The following is a 23,397-nucleotide window of genomic DNA, read 5'->3' as shown; positions in this document are numbered from 1 at the left end:
ACCCTCCACGTTTCCACGCGCGTCTCTGCAAATACGCGACTCGCAAACCCCGTCGTTACGACTATGCACCTCAAAACTTCGACTTCGCTTCGCTTCGATTTATGCTGCCATATGGAAACGTCTTGGAAATTTCAATCGACGCGATCTTGTTCTCGAATTGTCTGGTTTAACGGTTTTCTAATTATCAACCGCAGCCGATCTACAGAGCCACGCGAATCCAATTTTGTTCTTTCAGTACCGCCGGATATACTTAGCACCGGCACATCGGAGGGCGAGGTCTCCGTTCTAGAGGGTGAGAACGCCACCCTCTCGTGCAAGGCCTCCGGAAGACCGACACCTCGTGTGCTCTGGCGACGCGAGAAAAGTGGTTTCATACTTATGAGGGGTCTTCACGATCCGCTGATACCAGGTAAGATATTACATTTTTATCTCGACTCGAGCACCCTCGCCACCGTCGTTCCCGATGACAAATAACCTTCGATTCTCTTCTTCGTTTTATTAATTCTTCGCTGCCCGAAACGTCCGCCGTGCGCTTCTCGAATATCGCTCTTTAAATATTGGCCATTCTCTTTCTTTCCGTTCTTTCCAAAAAATTCCAAGCTTCGAAGAAATTCGAGAATACGACGAAATAACAAAAACGATCGGTTAAACCGTCATGACGGTAATTAAAATTTCGATCGCAGATTCGTCGTAGTTGCATCACTTTCGACGACTAATTATCCAAGGTGTCTACGCGACTCGATTCGCCGTCACGATCCGCTTAGCGGAACATGAAGACATCGTAAATTCGCAAACCTACGTGATGCCGATCGAAAGCAATTACGGTGGAACACGTCTCATCGAATGGAGATTAGTCTGTTCGGAACGACTTTCGATATATTTCCGTGTACGTGCCTGTGCTCGTCGATTCTCCGAGTATCGTAGAATTTGGCGGTTTCACGCCTCCCTCGCTGTCGACGGTCGCGGTGAATATACCGGATGCCAAATGGTTCGCGTCGGACGCATTTTTCGCTCGGACGCGCGGCAAATTCGTTGATCGGTCGAGAGATATTAATGGGAACAAATTCTCGAGCGGTGTTGATAAATCGATACGCGATATTTTGAGTACGATCGACGCGACGCCGCCTGCGACGAAAATATTCGTAGACCGAACGATAGGTGGATCACGCAAGCTGCATCTCGTTAGGAGACTGACGCGCTTTATCGGAATAGCGAAACGGCGCGTTTGCTCGATAATAATCTAATCCGGCGCGGTTCATTGATTTCGAAAGCGTTGAAAACGTATACGCGTAATTAAACGATAATACGATGTACGTATAATAACGTCGTAACCGATAAACGATTAGAAAGTTTCTCGGCCATTTTCCCGTAATTTGCCCAGGAATTTTACGATACGACTTTCGCGGTTCGGCCCTATCGATCATGAAATTCGCGACAGTAGTTGGCGAATAGTTGTCGACTATGTTTCAAGTTACCACGCCTTCGTTCGATACGAACATCATACGGCACGGGGTATAGGTCGCGTTTCACGATACCTCGTCATTCCTTAAATCTTTCGTCCCGCTGTTCGTTAACGAATAATCGTGTAAACGATTTTCGAACGCGAGATTTAGCGTTGTAGTAGGCGGTGGTCTGGTTGTTTTAACGCGAACGACGTATTTCGCGTGTAATTTGGTATGCGTGCGAACGTTGGCACGCGGCCAGCGATATGTATACGAGACCTTTCAACGAGATATTCATACGACGCGAGATTTTATAGTGGACAACCAGTCCGGTGAGAAGCTGGAATTAACCAGGGTAGACAGGAGGCAAATGGGAGCTTATCTTTGTATAGCCAAAAACGAAGTGCCCCCGGCAGTCAGCAAGAGAGTCTATCTAAGGGTAAACTGTGAGTATATACTTACAAATTCCGGCTAATCGATTATACTTTAGCGAGTATCGTTGGTCCGCGCTTCGGTAAACGGTTACACTCTGCTTCTTTCGATTTATTCGACCAACGACATAAACGATATTTCTTGTCGCCGGAAAATTCAACCACGTTTCGCCGAGCTAACCGTCTTTCTGGCCGCGCGATGTTTACGGCATTCGAAACTCGATAAAGCCAACGTGGTTATAGATTTCTGCACGACTCGATAATTCGTTTCTTTATTCGTTTGCATAGGTTGGCAAACTTGTTACGTATTAATCGACTTTTATCATCCGTTCGAATTTCAGTTCCACCTAGCGCCAAGGTTCCCAATCAATTACTGAGTTCGCCTTTGGACACGGACGTATCGTTGATCTGTTTGATCGAGGCATATCCAAAGACGATTAACTTGTGGACTAGAAAGGAGCAAGTTATTATGAGCGGGTATGTATGTACACACGTCGAGCTGTCGATCGTTCGTGTTTCTTTTTCATTAACGCGCGTCGCGTTATCCCTCGGAGCTCGTCTAGATATCGTACGATCGCAAAATGAAATCGATTGTACGCGCACGCCGGATGGTAAAGTTAAGCAACGTGTCAACAGTGGTAGATACGAGATCGACGAAAGGGGACATCCGGACGAGGAATGGAAGACAACGAGCGAGCTGAAGATAAGACGTTTAGAGAAAACGGATTTAGGAGAGTACACGTGTTCAGCGTCCTCAAGCATGGGGAAAGCCGAGGCTACCCTCAGGGTGTACGGTGAGTCGACATATGCTATCGAACGTGTCATTTTTCCACGCTCGCTAGATTTCGCCTTCCATTCCAGTTATATACGTGAACATTTTCTTTGACATCCGTCACTCGATGTTTCTCGTCCCAGCCAGTGTTTGCGTTCTTGCGTTCGCCTATACCAGTCACGGACAACACCGATTTCGTCGGCCACGATTTGTCTCTGTCGACCGTAAGATCGTTCACGCTGGCCGACGAGGTAGTTGAACCGGTGGCTGATTTTCCTCGTAAAAAATTGATACAAAGCTAGGTCTTACACGGTATTCTCTTAGATTAACGAAGTCGGATTCTTCCGCCTGTTTTCGCTATACGACTCAAGGGAATTGTTTTCAGAAATTGAACGAGCAACTCCACCCACCCGGACTACCTTGGCGAACTCGAACAAATCGAGCAATCGAGGGAAATCAAAGTTCGCTCAGGTCACGACGATAAATCGAATTTTTCATCAGATGAGCACACCGGCGATGCAGAAGAGTACCGCGAGAATCGTTTACAACAAGCACATGACGACCTCGACGACGGTGGATCCACGGGCGCCTTTCATCAAAGACAAGAACTTGTTTAAGAATCGCGACACCCCGAACGTGAGAAATTGTGCCAACGCGAAGAAACTCAGCGATACGCGGATTTACGCGGTCTGCTTGTTGTTTTTCCTGACCCTACGGTAAACGTTTGCAACGAACGTATACGCGGCGAAAGCTCTGTTAACGGATTGAGCGAGCGAAAACCTACTGCAAGTTGTTCGCTCGCGGTTCACGCGTGATGGCACGCAAGGGAAACGAACGAACGAATCGGAAATCTTGCGGCTAGACAAACACCGTGATCTGATCACGATATCTCTGAACAAACGATAGAGAGAAGAAATCGTGACTCCCAAGTATTAATCGAACGGAAGCAAGTTCTTATTGCGTTTGAAACGAGCACGAATTGCTAGTAAATAGACGATACAGCGAACAAATCGATCTCTCTCTTGTCGCGGACAAACACCGCGGTGAATACTGTTGCGAATTTTAAAAGATAAATGCTTACGAATGTATTTTTTATGACCCTTTTATCCGTTTTGGAATGCGGGGAAAAGAGTAAAGTCGTGAGCGAAGTGTGTTCTTTAGTTGAACTAAATGTAACATTGTCGAGTATTTTTTTAACAACGAACGAAGCAAAAGGAATACAAGGTTTCCCATTGGAATTATTATTTCCGATTTGTGGAGTTATTAGGAGTAACGATGTAATTTTTATAACGTTAGCGTCGAAAGCCTTACACAAGCAGGGTGTCTATCTCAAGTGGGCCACCAGTGTCATTCACGAGATCATCGTTCGACAAAATACGACTAAAAATTGATACTTTCAATCGATTACCCACACTTCGAAATTGTTTCAACAATGGCATTGGCGATCCAATTAAAATGAACATCCCTTATGATATCTTTACGCCGTAATAATTATTATCAACGATTAATTGTATCTCCACGTTCTGCGAGACTCGCGGTTTGTCGTGAATCACCGCTCCTTAATCAACTATTCGATTATACTCGAACACAGACAAATAATTAGCATACTAATTTGTACGTAAGGGGTAATAAGATAATATCTTTATTTATCGGTACGATAACAGAGTGAACTGAGATCGTAAGTGGCATCTTAACGAACGTTAAACACGTCATATCTAAGATTCATATCCGTAGGGCGTATAGTACCGTACTATATATTTTAGAAAGATACTAGACCTTACTTTTCTTATTTTACGTATTTTTTTAATTACCCGTAGGCAAGTAACGTACCTCATATGCCAACGATTAAACAAGACCACAATTATAAATATAACCGATGTGGTTAACTGCGAGGAATCAACTGACGCGATCATCGAATACATTTCTGAACGTTCTACGTTATCTATCGGATAACGATTATTCGTTGCATTATTTAGCGTCTCTTCGTCTTCTTTTCCTTTCTTTCCTTTTCTGCAAACGTGTATATAAACGAACAACGCAGTCTCTCTTTAGCGTAACGATCGTTTGCGATAATATCGAAGAAATATTTTTCTTTCAAGGAATCGACAATAATCGTTCCTAATAAGTTGTGTGTGCTTTGCATCATTTCTTTAATGTTCCTCGCAAAACCGCAAGTCATATGTTACTCTGTAATTACAATCTGTGTACGAAATGGTGCGACTAGAAAGGCTCGATGTTCTTTAGCACATAAAATTTTCAAACCGAGAGTGTCGGAGCTTTCTTCTGGTACTATTACTGTCATAAATGTCTTCTATTACAGAGTACAAATTTTAGTCACGATGCGTGGTTTATTGTCATTGAAATAGTAGCATATCCGCGAAATAAACAGAACGACACACGTGTTAAATATATCTATTTAACAAATATTGTATATCGTAAAACACTGCTCAATATAACGACTCTACAATAACTATAATAAAAGAATGTTGTTGTTTATAGAAAAAAAAAAGTATATTATGAAAATATGGTGAGAAAATGTGCTCAAATTGGATAATTATATAGCTTTGGAGAAACCAACATGTTGACAAATAAAACATACCGTGCAAGTAGCCAAAATATTAATTATTTCCTTTCATTTTAGGTTAAACTTAAGCTTATTTACATTAAAATCCATTACATCTGTAATTAGTATAAAATTATATGCAATTGATTGGAATATTTTTTGATAGTTTGTAATCCCTATGTAAATATTAAGACCAAAATAAGATATTGAAAGCCATAAAAAGGCAACCCACTGCCACGTATGGACTTTTTCTCTCACCAATCCTGGCACACTTCCAAAGAGTACCTTGAAAACTAATTATTACACGTTAGTATCAATGCATATATACATCATATTTTTTAAAGTCGACAAAATATACATACCCAACTTTTCCTAATCGACTGTCCAATAAACTGGGTACGATAGATCTTACGTAAGTACAGGTACATATCAATAGCAAAATAACTGTCAGCAAACTCTGGAAATTAAATAGGGCAGACTGCATGTCCAACCCCGTAAATAAACTTTAGAAAAAATCGATTTAGAGAACTCTGTATAAGTATCAAAGAGGTTATGACAAAAGTCACCGGTTGTTTATAGTCATGTATTCGACTATTCACAATATATACAATATTTTATATTTTACGAATCCACGATCTTACCATTACGATTTATGAACGGTGATAAATTGTTATATAAAATTGTTATACAAAGTCACTTTCCATACGAATGACATTTACTTTAACTACTGACTAAATGCAGACCAAAACTACGATCAAAACTACAACACAAAAATTTGCTATGATAAAAGGCGAATACGCAACAAACGAAAAAGATTCAAGAAGGAACTAGTAGCTGTTTGGTGAACAAATGTAAAAAAATCTGCCAAAATTTATTCTAAATTAAATTGTCTTCATGTTACGATTTACAGAAAAATTGACATTTATTACGAGAATAGTGTTATATTTAATATAATACGAACAATTCTTATTATCGAGACATTGGCTATCTATATCAGCGTATTGTCAATGGTATATTATTTATAAAAGTGCTTTTAAGAGATTCGTACCGTGTCCGATATATAAAGTTATCATCCAATTAGACGATAAACGGATAACTGTAAAAACATGTTGCCGGTATTTAAAAATATTTAAAAACTTCATACGGTAAAAAGTACTCGCTTCATATCTCTATATTCCGCGATCAACGCGTGCAGTAGTAAAATGGCTGCCGAGAAACGTCAATACATTTTATATCAATAACAGCTTACTTTTGTAAATAATCGTGGTAAGGAGGATCGCAATAAAACGGATGCCGTTCAATTAATATTATTAGTTTCTTTTTCATAATCGTGTGTATGAAGGAGTGCATGTGAACCGAAAATGGCAGAATTTGTGCGAGGAGGTCCAAGCGTGTCCAACAGTGCTAAGGTACTTACGGGTATTATTCATCATAGATTATTCATCCGTCATCGTATTATCGCTGAAAATACCAATAGTTAAATAAGAAGAAATAAATTGTAATTGTATGTTTGAAAATTTGTAATAGCTTGCAGAGTATTGCAAGTTTTCATAGATTAATGATTATTTTTTAAATTTTTCGACGGAAAGGTGCTTAAGGTATTATTTATAGACAATGTTTTCGATAAGTATCTGCACGTATTAAAGGAAGATATAAAAAGCCATAGATATGGGGGGAATTATAAGTAAATACTTGCATATGATATTTATGCCTTGTTGACAGAAATATATGCTATGTTTAGAGTAGTGTGATGTATAATGTGACACTGTAATAGAAACAAAGATATTGTCGTACTATTAAGTTATGATTATTATGAAAAATAATTATTAAATATTCTTATTATAGAATTGATAAAAGGAAAGAAATGCTTATAAGTTTTTTGCATGAAATATTTAATATTTATTTATATATAATTATGTTTTTAGATGGATCATAATAGCAAAGGTGGTTCTCCTAGCACTGGTAGCGAAGATGGTGGACAAAATGAATCAATGAATGCAGAAAATGAATTTGATCCTTTTCTTGAAAATATACCAGATGATATTCAAGACACTGAAGAGCCGGATAGTGCGAATGCAACGCTATTAACAGCTCCACCAGAGAATCAGTAAGATTTAATATCAATAAAAGATTTTAATTTCTAATGAAAACATTATTTTTTAAATTATGTTTAAGATACAAAGAATAGAAAGTTTAATACACGAATAATTTGCAGATGGTATCATGGTAGATTAGATAGATTTACTGCAGAAGAAAGACTGTGGGATGCAAGTAAAATGGGTAGTTATTTAGTACGTGAAAGCGATAGGAAGCCTGGAAGTTATGTATTGTCCTATCTGGGCAGAACTGGCATTAATCATTTTAGAATTACAGCTGTGTGTGGAGATTATTATATTGGTATGGTAAACATGTAATTGAAATGAATAATCATAATCGTAACTAATTTGTAAAATAATATGTATCTTGTTATAGGAGGCAGACAGTTCAATAGCTTGTCAGATCTTGTCGCATATTATACTCATTGCTCTGATCTTCTAAAGAGAGAAAGACTTATACATCCTACTCCACCTCCTGAACCAGTGAACGATAAAAAACGAATAGTCGCAATACTGCCATATACAAAAATGCCTGACACAGATGAGTTAAGCTTCCAGAAGGGTGACATATTTTTTGTGCATAATGATATGGGAGATGGTTGGTTATGGGTTACTGCGCATAGAACTGGTGAACAGGGCTTGATTTTTCGCGAATTAGTGGAGGATTTAGATGACTCCATTGATCCCAATACTGTATTTTCCTGGTTTCATCCTAATGTCACTAAAAGCGAAGCTGTTGACATGTTGGTGAAGGCAGGACCTGGTAGTTTCTTGGTAAGTTATATAGCTTCTTATAAATATTTAATGTTTAAAAATAATAATTCTTTATTTCACACTATTCAGGTCAGGCCTTCAGACAATAGCCCTGGTGATTATTCCCTTTTCTTTCATATAAACAATCAAATTCAAAGATTTAGAATTGAGAAGAAAGGTGTACGTTATCTTATGGGTGGTAGAACTTTTGAATGTCTTGATGCTGTTATAAACCGGTATGTCTGTTATAAATCTTTAGGATTTTGAAATTCTTAGATTATTACGAAAATGTTGTTTCTAGATATCGGAAAGAGCAAATAGTTGAGGGTCACACTTTAGTTCAAGCAATGGTGACTGAGCCTGATGGTAGTGTAAGAGTCAACAGAGAGGTGCAACACGCGGAAAAGATATATGCAACTCTCAGAGAATGTCGTGAACAATCTGGAGCAAAGAAAAATAAAGGGATAAAAATGCAAGGATATCTAGAAAAAAAATCAGAGAAGAATAAAAAGTGGAAAGCATTGTATTTTGTACTTTTAGTAGATGCAACTGATACTCATTTGTATTTATATGACAATCCAAAAAGAACCAAACCTAAAGGTCTTATCGACTTAAGCTGTGCTTATTTATACCAGGTAAATCGAGTTTTATAATTAAAATAAATTTCATTTTTCTACATTATCATGTCAGTTTTCAGACTGTCTTATCTTTGAAATATATATGTTCTATGTATGTAATTGTACTAACATTAACAGCAAATCACCTTAAAAATTATATATTATGTAAGAGTTATAATAACTAAATTGTTGTTAAAGTTCATTTCTGAGATGTAGTTTTTTTAGGTTCACGAAAGCGTCTTCGATAGACCTCATTGCTTTCAATTAGTCGAACGTGCTTTACCATGTTTGGCCACAATAACATATTTGGCTGCTCCAAATTCAGAGAATGCTTTAGACTGGATTAATGCCTTGAAACCATTATGTGTATCACAACTTACTCGTGCTCCAAAGGTTGCTCGTCTTCGTGAATTGCGTTCATTACATTTGCATATTTTAGACGCTCATAGACTTCCATATAAGCTAGTACCGAATCCATTCATCATAGTGGCTCTAAATAATGTAAAAGTCGCCCGCACAAAAGTTAAGACTGGGTTACATCCAATTTGGGATGAAGAATTCATTTTAGAGTATGTATATGATCTGCCATTTTAAATATTTATATGTTTGAATGACATTTACCATAAATTATTCTACAGGGATGTACCACCGGATGTTATGTCATTTTCTTTAACATTGTACAATAAAGGAAAACGAAGCAAAGATACGGAAGTTGCAGAATTGACAGTTGAATTGGCGAGCTTGACGAATGGGGAAGAAATGGACGAATGGTATCCGTTGTCAGGACTTACCCCGATCGGTGAATGGGGTGTACTTCGTCTACGAATAAGGTAGAAATATAATCAAAATATTTATCAACTGTTTTATGTATTACGTATGTTATGTATTATGTATAAAACGTACGTTTTATGTATTTGTTACTTTGCAGGTATCGACACGATTTAGCGATGCCCCCTGAGGAATATAGTCCATTACAACAGCTATTATTGGATCCAGAATTGCATGTTGTTAGGGCATTAGCAGATGTGTGTCACTTGGATAGAGTACCATTGGCAAATAGTTTACTTAGAATATTTAGGTATAAACAAAAATGTACAACGTATTAAATATTTCGCTTTCCATTTAATGGATAACATTATAATTTAAAATGTATGTCTTTAGGCATGAAAGAAAAGAAGCAGACCTCCTGAGATCGTTAAACCAAGCAGAAGTATGTTCACCTATATTTATACTTCATTGAAAAGGTGTCTTTCTTATTAAAGGTGTTTTATTTAGGTGGACAAAGAAGATGAAACGCCAACACTTTTTAGAGCTGCTAGCCTTACGACTACTTTAATGGATTTATATATGAAATCTGTGTGCACCTCCTTTTTGAAAGCCGCGCTACGTGACACCATCGTAAAATTGATCGAAAGTAAACAGAGCTGTGAATTAAATCCAACAAAAATGGATTCTCCTGAGGATGCTTGCAGTAATGCCGAATTTTTACTACAGGTATATATATGTATATATAAATATAGTTTAATATAATATTACAATATAAATATAAATTATTCCAAGTAATTATGAAATTTGCAATCAATATTATTTTAGGTTTTAGATGAAGTGACGTTAAGCATTTTTACAAGTCCTGATGCATGTCCAAGGACCTTGAGATATATTTGTGGATGTTTGCAAAGAGCAGTTGTTGCCAAATGGCCACATGAAAGACTAGTCAGAACGCGAGTAGTCAGTGGATTTATATTTTTACGTCTACTTTGCCCTGCCATATTGAATCCTAGGTCATTTAATTTAATAGCTGAACCACCACCTCCAGCTGCTGCAAGGTAGGGTAGGTCTATATTAAACGTAAGAAATTTTATAACTGAATAAATTGCTCTTTAATTCTCATTAAATAATTTTACAGATCACTTGTGATGGTTGCAAAATGTTTACAAAACCTGGCTAATTTGGTAGAATTTGGTGGAAAAGAACCATACATGGAGGTAGTTAATCCGTTTATTCTTAAAAACAAAGAGAGAATGGTTGTTTTCCTGGATCAGTTATCTGTAAGTATGCATTTAAATGTTGCATAATATATAAGTAAATATGAATTTAAAATAATTTGAGTTTATATTGTAGAATGTAACCGAAAAACCAGAATCTGAAGGTGCAGATCCAAGAAATAGGAGTTGCGTTTCAGATACAGCAAGAGATTTGGCAACCTTGCATCATATTTGTGTTTCTCATTTAAAAGAACTTCAAGTTTTATCGAAAACCCAGGTGTGTTTTATGATTTATATGTTTAGACGCTTTAGACGCTTACGATTATAAAAATATTCATTTGTAAATAAACAATGCTTCCTTTTTCCAGCCAACAATAAAGCAATTAGTGACCGTGACTGAAATGTTAAGCAAACATAAACAAAAATACATGGAAATGATACGGTAGTGCTAAAGCCATCCGCCATGAATAATGCCAAACGTAACAAAACAATTCATAAGATTTGTCGACAGATACATGGTAGTATTTAATAATTACTCATAAGTGGTTTAAGTAAACGTACAGACTGATGTGCCATATATATATATGTATACATACACACATCCAAACACACGTTCATTCATACATATACATGTATATGTATATATATATATATTACTGTATACACACAAGCCTATATTTACCATTTCGTATGTAATTAGAAGATAGCTTTTACGTATAGTAAACAGTACCATGACAGTGATATAGTTACATACAAAATCATATAGGCGTATAACGATTTTATATTTACTTAGGTGCTCGAAAATAAATGCAAATTAAACCAAAAATATTGTGTTCTACATATAGTTTCCCAATTTCTTAAAATAAATGCTATCTTGATAAATTTTCTAATTAATGGTAATTGAAACGGGTTAAGAAACTATATTTCTTATACGTATAAATGATTTTTTATTAATTTTAATTATTTTATAAACTAATTATTACATTTGTATCGTTGCAATAGTTTTACCATGCCATTAAATGACGAATATTGTGTTAAATTTAAGACCCTAATCAGTTAATACAAAAATTCTTAGAAAATCTGTTAACAAAAATATATATTAAATATCAAGTTAAAAAACTAAGATGTATATCCACAATGACATTGACACATTAAAATGTGTTTTAACATTCGATTAATGTATAAATGGTGGTATTATGTTACGATTATGAAGTATATGTTTTTGAATAAGGCTATTTTAAATAATGGGTGAAATATATCGAACCATTATAAATTTATTTTCTGCCCTAACTTTAAAAGTGAATATCATACCGAATCCGTGAACATTGGAGTTCAATCATACTCTTTTACGTTTACGTTCCTATCCACAGATATATGCGGTCTGTTGAATTAGTACACTTTAGTGTATGTATTAAATAAGAAAGAAACATTGCTTTTTATAATTTGTACTTATTATGTATACTTATATGATATTTTTTTCATTGGACAATATGTTTTGAATAAAAGAATAAAAAAATATTAAACAGTGTTACGCGTTTAATGTTTCCCAATACGCGTGAGCATCAAAGTTGATACTAAACATGCTACATATGATAAAGACGCATGAATTTTGATTTAGAAATTTAATTTTTCAATATTAGTACCATTTGATTTGAATAACATTATTCGATATATATACACATCGTAAGAATAAAATTGATCAAACAACGATTTGTCGATTGCTCTTTCAATGTTATAAAACCAAACAGCATAGATGACTTATAATAATTAATATTTAATGACAATCATTCAAGATAGAATGAATATAAAGAACACGTTTTGTACAAAGTTTTATTACGAATTTGAACTACATAATAACACCTATGCTGTGCAATTTTATATATTCATATGTTCGACATTTGAAAAAGCTAGTATTACAAATTTGCGCGTTTACATATATATAAGAATATTTGCAAATTGTACTATTTAAATCATTCAGCAAAGTATTTAACCCTTGATTGTTCAAAATTCAGTTAGACCCGAGACACGATCGTACAAGTATGATCTTAAATATTCCATTAAATATTTCGATATAGATTTTATAGAAAAAATGGATCCTTTATGTTATACATACATGTCTCGTTGAAATGTGATGGCATTATTGTCTGAACAAATATTAAAGTTTATGATTACAATAAAAGTTTACAATTGATATTTATAATGCCTTAAAATTATACGTTTCTCGTAATACAATCGTGACTAAGATAACATGAAAATGATAAGATGAAGAGATAAAAAGATGTGGCAAAATGCGATATCTCATTACTATTACATACAGGCGATAATAGACATTCAAATATCAATGGAAACTTTCACTCTGGTTTGCAATATAATCCCTAAAAAAAATTATAGTTTTTATAGGTTTTTTTATTATACATGGAAACAACAATGATAGATAAAAATGACGCTTATATTTATACAATAATCAGAATAACTTCATATCTACCAATCATTCCCTACTGCAAACGTATAAAAACATTGCTATAGAAATTAACAACTTATCCTGTTAGTTTCTATAGATATAAGAAATCTCAAGTATACGTTTTTAATTGCACTAAAAAAAGAAAACGCCAACCATCTACTATTAAAATAGTAAATAGGCGTTTTTGTGAAAATTGCATACTTAATTACAGTAATATCTAACTAGCATGGCATGCTTAAAATTACTTCATCACAGCACAAAATGAGTTATCCACGTTTTAGTTTTTTGAGTTTTATGGCTTGTATCTTTTTGTTTAGGAAAATGTAATCTTTTATTATGCACACTAAAATGAAAAAGTACACAATAAAAACATATTTAATTAATAAGTTAAAAAATTATGAACTATCTGAATAAAATATATAAAATGGAATTTGTTAAATTTAACGAATAAAATATTTTTTCCATCCATAATAGTAATAGAATTCTTTGATTAGATAATACTTTTTTCATGTCTAATATAATAAAAGAAGTGGATGGCCTAGAAAATATTTTTTTGATACTGACTATTCTACGCAATCAAGGGTTAAAATTTTTCTGCTAATGGAATATTAAGAGTTATATGGCAGACTGTTGAACAAATAATGTATTTTATGAAATTTATCTTCAAGAGTAAAAATGTATGCGATATAATACAATACTATTATATATTTTGTTCTTTATCCCTCCCAATGTATAGAAAAAATTGTGCCTGTAATTTATTACAATATTCTATAGAGGAAGCTGCAAAAATGTGCGTAAAGTGAACATAATCTAATGTTTTTTACGTTCTATTTCCATATTAACGTACCAAATGAGAGAATTAACATTATTCAGTGATTTAAAGCAAACAGCACCGATGTTTCCTACGGCTTGAGTTACCTGTCTTCATCCGTTTCTTTTTTTCTTTACCTCTATGTTCTTTATCTTTCCGTATTTCTCTCACCTATAATTTATTAGTAGCAACCCAATAAAAGCATAGATATAGTATAAATTTTTGTTTATTATATTTGTTTGCTGTATTTATCACAAATAATGTTTCTTTTTATTTTGCTCGTAAAATATGTAATTAATCATGTAACATTACTTACCAAGGTATAAAAAGCATCATCTACTCCCATTCTAGTCTTAGCTGAAGTTTCAACAAAAGGCACACCATACTGACGGGCAACTTCTCTTGCTTGTGTCATATTTACTGCCCAAGATTGCTGAAGATCACATTTATTCCCTACTAACACCATTGGTACTTCTTCTGCATCTTTAACTCTTTTTATTTGTTCCCTATACGTTCCTATATCCTGTAACATCAAACATACGCAAGCATTTTTTCATAACTTTCATAAAAAAAAAAAAACATAACAATTTTAAGAAAGCAGATCAACATACTTCGAAACTTTTAGCCGAATTTACAGCAAAGACTAATAAAAATCCTTCTCCAGTCCTCATATACTGGTCTCTCATTGCACTGTATTCTTCTTGACCAGCTGTATCTAATATGTCTAAAAGGCATGTCTCTCCATCTATAACTACCTGTAGGTCACAAAATATTTTATATAAATATATTCTCAGATAACTATTTCCATTGCTTATAATAAAAACTTACTTGTTTTCTATAAGAGTCTTCTATAGTAGGATCATATTCGTCTACAAAATGATTTTGTATTAGTTGGATTGTAAGCGCGGATTTGCCAACACCTCCAGCTCCCACAACTACAAGCTTATACTCTGTCATTATGTAATTTCTATTCCAATGAAGGTTGAAGCTTTTAACTTAAAGCTGCAATCTCTTTTCCTCTACAAAATAAAAGTTTGCTTTTAAATCAACCGCATAATGAGTGCAAAACAAAGTGCATAGCCAATTAAACAAACAAAATACTAAATGTGGGGTTAACAAGTATTAATTTTTAGCAGAAGATGCAAACTACTTCTTACAACAGACATAAAAGAAAAGTTCGCATATTTTCAGGAATTTCGCGCGATGATTCTTTGTTGAGTCATTCATCAGCATCGTTTTGATAGATTAATTCTCTGACTAGATCGTTACGAGTAATACGTACTTTGTGAGCAATAATTTTGTGCTAAGTTTGTATGCACTCTAGCACGATCGTTCCTTAAATCATCTATATTTTTAATTCGCCGATCAATATCGTAAGTTCGAGTGTAATGCACTTAACTTAAGTGACTTAATAACTTAAAAACAGAATGAGTGTGTCAAACAAGCACACCCATAACAATATCATAGACATGTGAGTGGATGTGTAACTGATGACCAAACACAATTGTAATACATTCTACACACACACTGGATGCATTTTTTCGAATGCAATTTAATTAGAAGAGAGAGTGTTTAACAATTTTTGCTTTAAATTCTTCGAATTATTGATGCTTAACGGGAGGTGTGTTTTCAAGTAAACATCGGACAAACGAGTAATATTATCGATGTGAAAATGAACATTGTTCAAGTACAAAATCTCTTCCGTTTTCAATCATACCCTTACCAAAGTTTAAAAATTCATTTCAGGAACATGCACCGGCTTAAAACCACTCTTTTCCAACTTTGACTATTACGAATTAGTCACTGGAGAAACCATCTGGAAAGAAGCATCAGTGATGCCAATATATAAAGATATAATGTCATATCTGTAGGGTGTGGATCAAGGGACAATCAAACTTTTATTATATCGAGAAAGATAAAGAGTTCAATCATTCGCATTAGGTCTTGGTTTTTGTTACGAATATGCTATCAAATGTAAAATTTGCATTCAACGAACTCGATTTTGAGAAAAGAAGTACGATCGGCTTCCTTACAAAGTAGACTCGATAGAAAAATTAAAGTTTCTCCTTCGCCCAATCAAAAAACAGCTGTAGACTTGCGATTCTGCCTTGTGCGTCCTCTATTTAGTCGCTTCGAAAAGCAGGGCAGATGAATTTATTGAAAAGTTTTAATAGTTCCAAACACGAAACCTGAATTGAAATATTTTAGTGATCTTATTCTTTTCGGAGTGTCTTAAATTAGTTTAGTCAAATGCCGCGTAATAATTGGTTTTATAATTCTTGTAGCTCTTAGTTGCAAATATAGTTTTATAATGGACCATTTGAATTTTAGAAGTCGCTATTGTTGCGCTTGATTTGTAAAAGTAAAACGTGTAAAATGATAACGATCAGTTGTGCAACCAGTATTATTATGGTAATTTGTAAAAATTGTGCGTATTATGTATTGTGACAATTTTACAGTGTAACTGAGAACTGAAGGAAAGAAATATATGTTACTTACCGTTCGTAGGTAACCTTAGAGATGAAGCACAGAAATTTTTAATTCAAATTCAAATTTTCGAATTCAAATCCAAATTTATATTTCACTATTGAAAAATCTTGTTTTAAATTTTCACAATTTTGTATTGTTATATTATTTGACATTGTATCATATTATATATGCATATTATATAGATAATATAACCACAGTTATATAATATTATTATAATATTTGCTGGAACACTTGACTTTTCCAAATAACCGTTTATTCGTGTACGTCTTGTGTCGAGCAAGAAACAAAACACTACAAATTTCTTACGACTATTTGATTCGAGGTTGCCATATTTCGTTAATCGAGGAAGTTTTCACGGCGTACAATATTTCGAATTTGCGCGCTGCTTCAATCAAACGAGAAACCATTCTGTTTCAACCAATAGGAAAGCAGCTAGGCGACGCTACGGCGCGAGACACCACTCTGCTGTCGAAAATCGAGACGTCAAGATGTATCACTTTTTGAAGTCATTTCTACTACGAAATACTGGATAGTATTCTCCGTGCAATTCTATCTTTGTTTGCAATCTAGTATTAGGTTTGTTTCATTATCACGTATTTATTTAATCATTTGTTAAATACTATTATAAAAAAACTGTCTAATTGCTATCGTACATTTTTGTGTTTGGATTTCGTCGGTCTCTTATTTAATATTCAGTACTACTAATAGTTTTATATTATTATGAGTTTTTGAGATAGAATTTTAGTTCAGTTATTGCTTTATTTTAATACAATTGGTTTTAATTTTACATATTTATTTTAAATGTTTGGTTTTCTTTTGTACAGATCATTGGCTGATTGCACTAATGGCTTCGAAAGAATTGGGGTTTGCAGTATACACATTACGAACGATGAATAGTTAATTTGACCATTTTGAATACAGATTTCACAACGCTTGATTTATTACAACAAAGGCAGACGTAAGTACGCTTTTATATTAGTTTTTTATTGGACCATGAGCAATAAGTACATACTTAGAGAATATGCAATATATATGCTATACATATATAAATTATTCATATACAAATAGTCTATATGTAATACAATTAAATTATAAAATATAAATTATCTTAAATTTTAATAAAGCTCGGTCAGAACACCAAGATGAAAATGAAAACGATTACATAAATCACTCTATTAGGTCGAATATACCTATTAGGTATACTATTTGTATAACTTTGTTTTAATCTATTTTTATAATCATTTTTACTATAATCTTTTATGATTATCTACATATGTAAATTCAATTTATATACGATAATTTACGTCTTTAAATTTAAATCTAATCTCAAATAATTACGTACACAATTTAAATAATATTATCTGCAGCACTTTAAAATTTTATTCTCAATTATAACTTCAGTGGTTGGATTAAATATATTACACCCATTGTATTCGTTTAAAACACCTTACATGAAATCTTATAAAATATCAGTACCAACGAAGTACAGGAATAATAATAATTCGTTGTTCCATATCGTATCTTATTCGAAGTGCAAGTAAAATAGATCTTCCGTGATCTGTACTTATCTTCTAAGGATATGGAAGGAACTATCGGTCGATAACTTAGTTCCCACTTTGCTCGTTACGTTATACCTGGATAAATAACTTTTATCCTTTTTACCACAATATGGTGTTAACACGATGGTTAACTAAATGTAATAGCTTTTGACTGTGTTAATATTTGTGTTCGAAAATTATATTTCACAAGTTTAGTGTACGCAAATATTCCATTAAATTATCTCGTATATCTTTGGAAATTCTATCAAAGAAAAACTAACATAGCAGTATTATTACGTGTTAATAAAGCGAAGCTTTCCTCGAATTCCTGGGTTGGAGGTAATAAACTTTAACACGGAACGTAATAGCGTAAATGTTCTGGTTGAAACATTTTGTGTCGCCATTATTCGAGATATCTCAGCGTTAAATGAGCTACTCGGTAAGTTCATATACGCGTAAAACGTGCATCATACCATTGTCCAAAACGGTTCTATTTCGCGTTCGTTTCCGCGAGACTTGATTCTTGCAGGTTTCCTTAATCTTTGTTACAACGTCGATAATAGTACGTTTAACACGAACTTTTTCAAGTGCATAAACTCGTATTAGATATTCTATATCTATACATGTGTATGTATTTACGATATATTAGAGCACTTGGGAGGATATCTCGAAGATTAAAAATAACAATATTGTATTTATAATCTGTTGTATTCACCGTTGTAACAAAGCGATTTTTGTTTTCCCATATGTTATTTAGTCAATTTCATTTAATTTAGTTAAAAATCTCGAATCTTTTCCGGAAAATCAGTTAACCGAGTCGTATGTTCGAAAATTATAACTGCGTAAATATTATAAATTAATAACAAATTTGTTAGAAACGAACGTTATCCCGTTCTATCTTTTTTTAAAAACATTGTACATCACACGCGGAAAAATTATTTATATTTCACAGTTTTCTCGTATTTCGAAATTTAACGAAACCCGATAGCATATTCTCGTATCATTGTTTTATCTTTCATCGTTTCAACGTTATTTGATAAATCGGAACTGCATAACGAATGTTATCACGCATTTGCTTTTGATGAAAAACTACGCATTTAATATGCTATATATATTGGTTTTATCGTTACGTAGGATTCCGTTGGTTACAACTTGTGCAATATTGTTAATGAGTTTTACGTCTGCATCGCGTAGTTTAATTAAGCGGTGATCAAATATCATGGTTCCTTGCATCGCGGCTATCAATTAGCTAACGTCGAAATACGAAGATCGAATTTACAAATGGACGGTTGAACGCGAATCCTCGACGCGTGGTTCTGCAATTTCGTTTTAATATCAAACGATAGCCATTAACAGCGGATTCGCAAACGACGATCGTCATCTATCGTCAGACGATAATCGTGGAATCACTTTCCTGGAAAGATGGTAGACACTGTGGCCTAGATAGGCAAGGATCAAAGGCGTGCAAGTTATACGAGGCTTTATTGCGGAAAAGCTCGGTAATTTTACGAGTTTTCTAGTGAGGCGAATTAAGATTTGCATAACGTCGGTGCGCCGCTCGGACCTAAGTGTCGAGAAATGCAAATGTAGCCTCGTGCTTAGAACTTTCCTCTCCCTCTGTTTCACCGTACCGTCTTTTCGGCTCTGTTTCCCTGGCCGTTAGAAGCGACGACGAAATCGTAAAGGATGTGGAGAAGACGAAGGACGAGAGGCGAAAATAGGAGCCACTATAACATTGTGCGAACGTAGGATCCTAGATCCTACACCTTCTTCTGGCAAATTTTCAACCAAAATTTCACCAGACGATGCTTGGTCCCGATAGAACGAAAGAACCTTCTTCCATCTGCTTACATCTCTGCTGCGATTCTTTTACAATTTTCATCGAATTTCCGTTCTTTTCGGTTTGTGCGCGAACGATGGAAAATTGGAACGAGATTCGATCCTTTCCACGATTCTGTACAATCTTAGTATCGTCGTTGGTAGACTACTTTGCGGAGGATCGAGGCTCGTCCCTTTTTGCTTTCACGGGGAAATTACGGTAATGGAGCGTGCGAATCATCGCGTTGGTTCGCGCTCGTTCCCAACGATATCGATACCTTTCGCAACCGTTAGCGTAAACTGGTCGCGTTGCAACGTATTCATGCGCGGCTCAGGTGCACCTGATTACGTTAATAATGAACGCAATTGGTGCTCACCTGCGTGACTCGTCGGACGCGCGTTTAATCTGTTTACCGAAGCTCGTTGCTGCTATCGCGTAGTCTCGCGTTTGGCCGGCAAAATTGCCGATGTTGGCCCGGTGCTGATTTCAGCAGCTGGATAATATCATCGCTAGATTCGAAGATAGTCTTCACACTCGAATTAAATGGCAATTTGTCCGTCATAGTACACCAGTATACACGTGTACCTACGTATAACAAGATTTTTAGCATCGACAGATGAAAAGAATAGATTAGAGGAAAATTAGGGGTAAATCAGGAATAGCTTAGGGAGAAATCAGGGTTTCTGTAGGTTGTTGATAATTATCGCGTGTTTAACCATAGGGCGGAGATTTGATCGGAAAAGACGGGTCACGCAATGCGGTAACGTTTTTCCAAGGCACGTAGCGAACTCGGTGTATAGCGGAAGGTGGAAAAAAGGAAGAAAGAAATAAAATAGAGGAAGTAGAGGGCTGGTGTTGGGAGGGTAAGAGTGGAGCGTATTTACGGTATATTTTCGTATCGCCTACGGGCTGGTCAAACGTCAATTCAGCCCCGGTTCAACGTATTCCCGGCACGCCGCAGAATCAGTGGGTCGTGTATTTTCCGCGAGAAATCTCGTGTCCGGATAAAGTTGGTTATCGCGCGACCCGACGAATACAACGGATCGGATATTCTTTCGTTTCTCTCTATTCTCGACGTTCCAACCTTCGCAAATCTTTGCTTTTCGTCCACGTGTAGCTACCGATCTTTCATTTCGATCGGCATCTTTTTTCGTGTATCGATTAAGTTTCGAGTGATCGTGTTCGTCGCTGATAACGAAAGATCGAGACTATAAGAATCTTTTGCTTCCTAGTTCGGGCCGCGTGAAATGCAGCGTTAACGATAAATTCAAATTTTATTGAATTATACGGTATACCGAGGAAGATCGTTTAAAGTACAAGCAAATGCTTTCACGATCGAATTCGGTGCGTGGTTTCTACCAGGATTCCTCGTTCTTGTTTGCGCATAATAAATATTTATAAAGGGGAACACGGACAGAGAGACGGATTTTGAGACGAAGGAGAATCCTAGCTGGTTTTTCAATCGGTTGCTCCGTAAATTACTCTAATTTTCCTTTCCAACGTTGCCCGTGGATTCTCAATCGCTGTTGCGCGAGAAGTTGTCTTTGCAAAGAATCGTATTCGTTCACTCGCAATTTGGTAGAGGACAACCATTCTGGGGTATCATTTGACACTCGTTGATGCGTAATTAAGCTGTTTAACTGGGATACAAAGCGCAAAGGAAACGCGATTTCGGTTTAATTTCGAAGGATAATCGGGAGCAGTAGCGGAGGAAAATTGGCTGGAATCGGAGCGTCGGGCGTCGTAATAACGAGACCATCGAAACGCAAGATCGTTATGTCGCTGTTCCTTAGTAAGACCGCTAGTAAACAGCGATACATCTGCACCGGTTTAACATCGATACGTTGGCCGTGTAAATTGCAATCTCACGAGATTTGCCGAACGAGTAGGTTCGATGATAAGCTAGTTACGCGACGATCGAGGAGGTCTCGTTAAACGCGATAACGAATTTTCTAGCCCGAAATTGCTGATAATTTGGAATTAATCGGGAACGGCGTAGATTAAGAGTTCGTTTGGATATAGGTTTTTCAAGGACATAATAATTATCGACATCGATCTCGCGTGTTTGTTCCTCGATGGAGAATATATTACGGCATTGGGAACATTTTCATTAAGCGGAACACGGGACTCGCGGAGGAGCGTGCAAACATTTTTATTTCGGTTCTCGTTGATGCACTCTGAAAAGAGCGTATTTTATTCACGCGCTGCATGACGTAGATACGTTCGATACGTGCCACGATGAAATTTTACTTCCGTCAACTGTGCGTATATTTCGTAGATCTCTCTTTTGAAATTCGTTGGAAATTTGTATAGCAACACGTGGATGCATGCAAAAAACAGCGTACGTATGCACTCGGGCACGCACTATTGTATCTGTCGTTGCCAACTTTTACAAGGGTTCGATTCGCTTTGTTCTCGGAGTATATTTCGAATCCATTGAGAAACGTCGTGTTCCGACATCGTAATCGCTGAATTTCCATGAAACTTTCGTCGAACGCGATTGTTCCATTTCCCCTGCATCTGCATTGTTCCTTGCCCGCCGATGTTACATCCGCATGTTCCACGCAAATATACGTCCCCGTAAAAACAAGCATCCGTGCTGGTACTTCGTTTACCCGTGGATCGTAGATAAACTTTAACGACCTATTATCGCGAATCTTCTGTGTTAAGGTTGTTAATCAAACCGAATTCCAGCGAACAGGCAAGACGCTCTCTATCTCGTAATGGTTTCGCCGTGGCCATTATCGTAATTGAAACGAACTTCCCTCGAAATTCAACGCCTGCCACCGAGATTTACAGGTTTTTCGTTGCTCTCGCGTGCGCAGTTAGCGTTACGCTGATTTGCTTTTAGCTTGTACACCGGTGTCGTCCGCAGCTTAAAGTCGAAGCGGTACCGTTTAATCGTGGATACCTGTGATTCATTGAAGCGGATGAGACGCAATGCAGGACTTAAAAAGATCCCCGTTGCCAGCAGGCAAGACAATGGCTCCGAAAACGTTTAATACCGGCGCGTCCGTATGCCTTCGGTGCGCCGTATGATTTATCGTTTCCCAAGATGCGCAAGAATATAATGCTAGTGATTTATCGTTCCATTATTCGGTCTCCCGGTTCTGGCCTTGCGTTTACGACAAAGTGGCGAACGCTTTAGTTTCGTGTCACTCGTAAATCCCTAAAGAGGGCCGATTTTCTGCCAAACGTATCCTACCATCGAGGTAAACCTCGTTTACCTAAGAAAAAACCAGGCACGATCGAGGCATATCTTGTTTCATTCGGTGCGTCGAACCTAATAGACCAAATGTCTACCTACGTTACTCATCCCTTTACACCTACATATATCTATATACATACACGTACATATATATACAAGGTGGTTGGTAACTGGTGGTACAAGCGGAAAGGGGGTGATTCTACGCGAAAAAAGAAGTCGAAAATATGGAATAAAAATTTTTCGTTCGAGGCTTTGTTTTCGAGAAAATCGACTTTGATTTTTCGCTCGGTACGCGTGCACTTTATCGCGTCTCCTTATAACGGATCTCACTGTAGATCGTTGTCTCGATGGAAAAATTAAAAAAAAAATTTTATTCTATATTTTCGACTTCTTTTTTCGCGTAGAATCACC

The 23,397-nt window shown here is 35.9% G+C and overlaps 5 protein-coding genes across 10 annotated transcripts in view; 2 read left to right on the top strand and 3 right to left on the bottom strand.

The window, feature by feature from the left end:
- The window catches only part of LOC100748943 (lachesin-like), a 42,609-nt gene extending 37,358 nt beyond the window's left edge, over positions 1–5,251 (top strand). For 3 of the 4 annotated variants that reach the window (XM_024371132.2, XM_024371131.2, XM_033323705.1), the window contains exons 5-9: positions 236–409; positions 1,751–1,888; positions 2,215–2,350; positions 2,510–2,667; positions 3,031–5,251. In XM_024371132.2, the coding sequence (XP_024226900.1) occupies positions 236–409; positions 1,751–1,888; positions 2,215–2,350; positions 2,510–2,667; positions 3,031–3,365 (941 nt within the window). In that variant the 3' untranslated portion in view covers positions 3,366–5,251. The remainder of the gene's footprint in view (positions 1–235; positions 410–1,750; positions 1,889–2,214; positions 2,351–2,509; positions 2,668–3,030) is intronic. The other variant, XM_012391700.3, reaches the window with a different exon arrangement.
- On the bottom strand, positions 4,657–6,004 carry LOC100749539 (protein kish-A). Its single transcript, XM_003493475.4, has 3 exons — positions 5,850–6,004; positions 5,571–5,686; positions 4,657–5,501 (listed from the first exon to the last, which is right to left on the bottom strand). Exons 1-3 carry the CDS (start codon positions 5,850–5,852, stop codon positions 5,396–5,398), a joined length of 225 nt encoding a protein of 74 aa, XP_003493523.1. The 5' UTR covers positions 5,853–6,004; the 3' UTR covers positions 4,657–5,395.
- Positions 6,005–6,215: 211 nt separating this feature from the next.
- LOC100749421 (ras GTPase-activating protein 1) lies at positions 6,216–11,485 on the top strand. Of its 2 annotated transcripts, XM_003493474.4 has the most exons (15): positions 6,217–6,617; positions 7,134–7,315; positions 7,424–7,605; positions 7,681–8,078; positions 8,148–8,293; positions 8,359–8,692; positions 8,900–9,243; positions 9,313–9,504; positions 9,603–9,752; positions 9,836–9,884; positions 9,950–10,168; positions 10,268–10,500; positions 10,581–10,722; positions 10,796–10,936; positions 11,028–11,485. In XM_003493474.4, exons 1-15 carry the CDS (start codon positions 6,570–6,572, stop codon positions 11,103–11,105), a joined length of 2,838 nt encoding a protein of 945 aa, XP_003493522.1. In that variant the 5' UTR covers positions 6,217–6,569; the 3' UTR covers positions 11,106–11,485. The 2 variants fall into 2 exon arrangements, with proteins under 2 accessions (XP_012247122.1, XP_003493522.1); XM_012391699.3 differs by lacking the exons at positions 10,796–10,936; positions 11,028–11,485 and having other exon boundaries at positions 6,216–6,617; positions 10,268–10,505; positions 10,581–10,669.
- A 189-nt stretch (positions 11,486–11,674) lies between these two features.
- On the bottom strand, positions 11,675–15,786 carry LOC100748827 (ras-like protein 1). 2 transcript variants are annotated; one of them, XM_012391701.3, is made up of 5 exons: positions 15,655–15,786; positions 14,760–14,950; positions 14,543–14,686; positions 14,248–14,454; positions 11,675–14,102 (listed from the first exon to the last, which is right to left on the bottom strand). In XM_012391701.3, the coding sequence occupies exons 2-5, from the start codon at positions 14,886–14,888 to the stop codon at positions 13,998–14,000; spliced, it is 585 nt and encodes a 194-aa protein (XP_012247124.1). In that variant the 5' UTR covers positions 14,889–14,950; positions 15,655–15,786; the 3' UTR covers positions 11,675–13,997. The 2 variants fall into 2 exon arrangements, with proteins under 2 accessions (XP_012247124.1, XP_012247125.1); XM_012391702.3 differs by lacking the exon at positions 15,655–15,786 and adding an exon at positions 15,214–15,648.
- Positions 15,787–21,123: 5,337 nt separating this feature from the next.
- Positions 21,124–23,397, bottom strand: part of LOC105681512 — a 4,091-nt gene continuing 1,817 nt past the window's right edge. Inside the window, exon 3 of the mRNA XM_033323704.1 lies at positions 21,124–23,005. The gene's annotated coding sequence lies outside the window, so the exon portion shown is untranslated. The remainder of the gene's footprint in view (positions 23,006–23,397) is intronic.

This window comes from Bombus impatiens, unplaced genomic scaffold (assembly GCF_000188095.3).
Source record: "Bombus impatiens unplaced genomic scaffold, BIMP_2.2 scf_1112, whole genome shotgun sequence".
Taxonomy (NCBI): Eukaryota; Metazoa; Arthropoda; class Insecta; order Hymenoptera; family Apidae; genus Bombus; species Bombus impatiens.
Note: the sequence above shows the minus strand (reverse complement) of the source record. Positions and strands in the feature narration are given on the sequence as shown.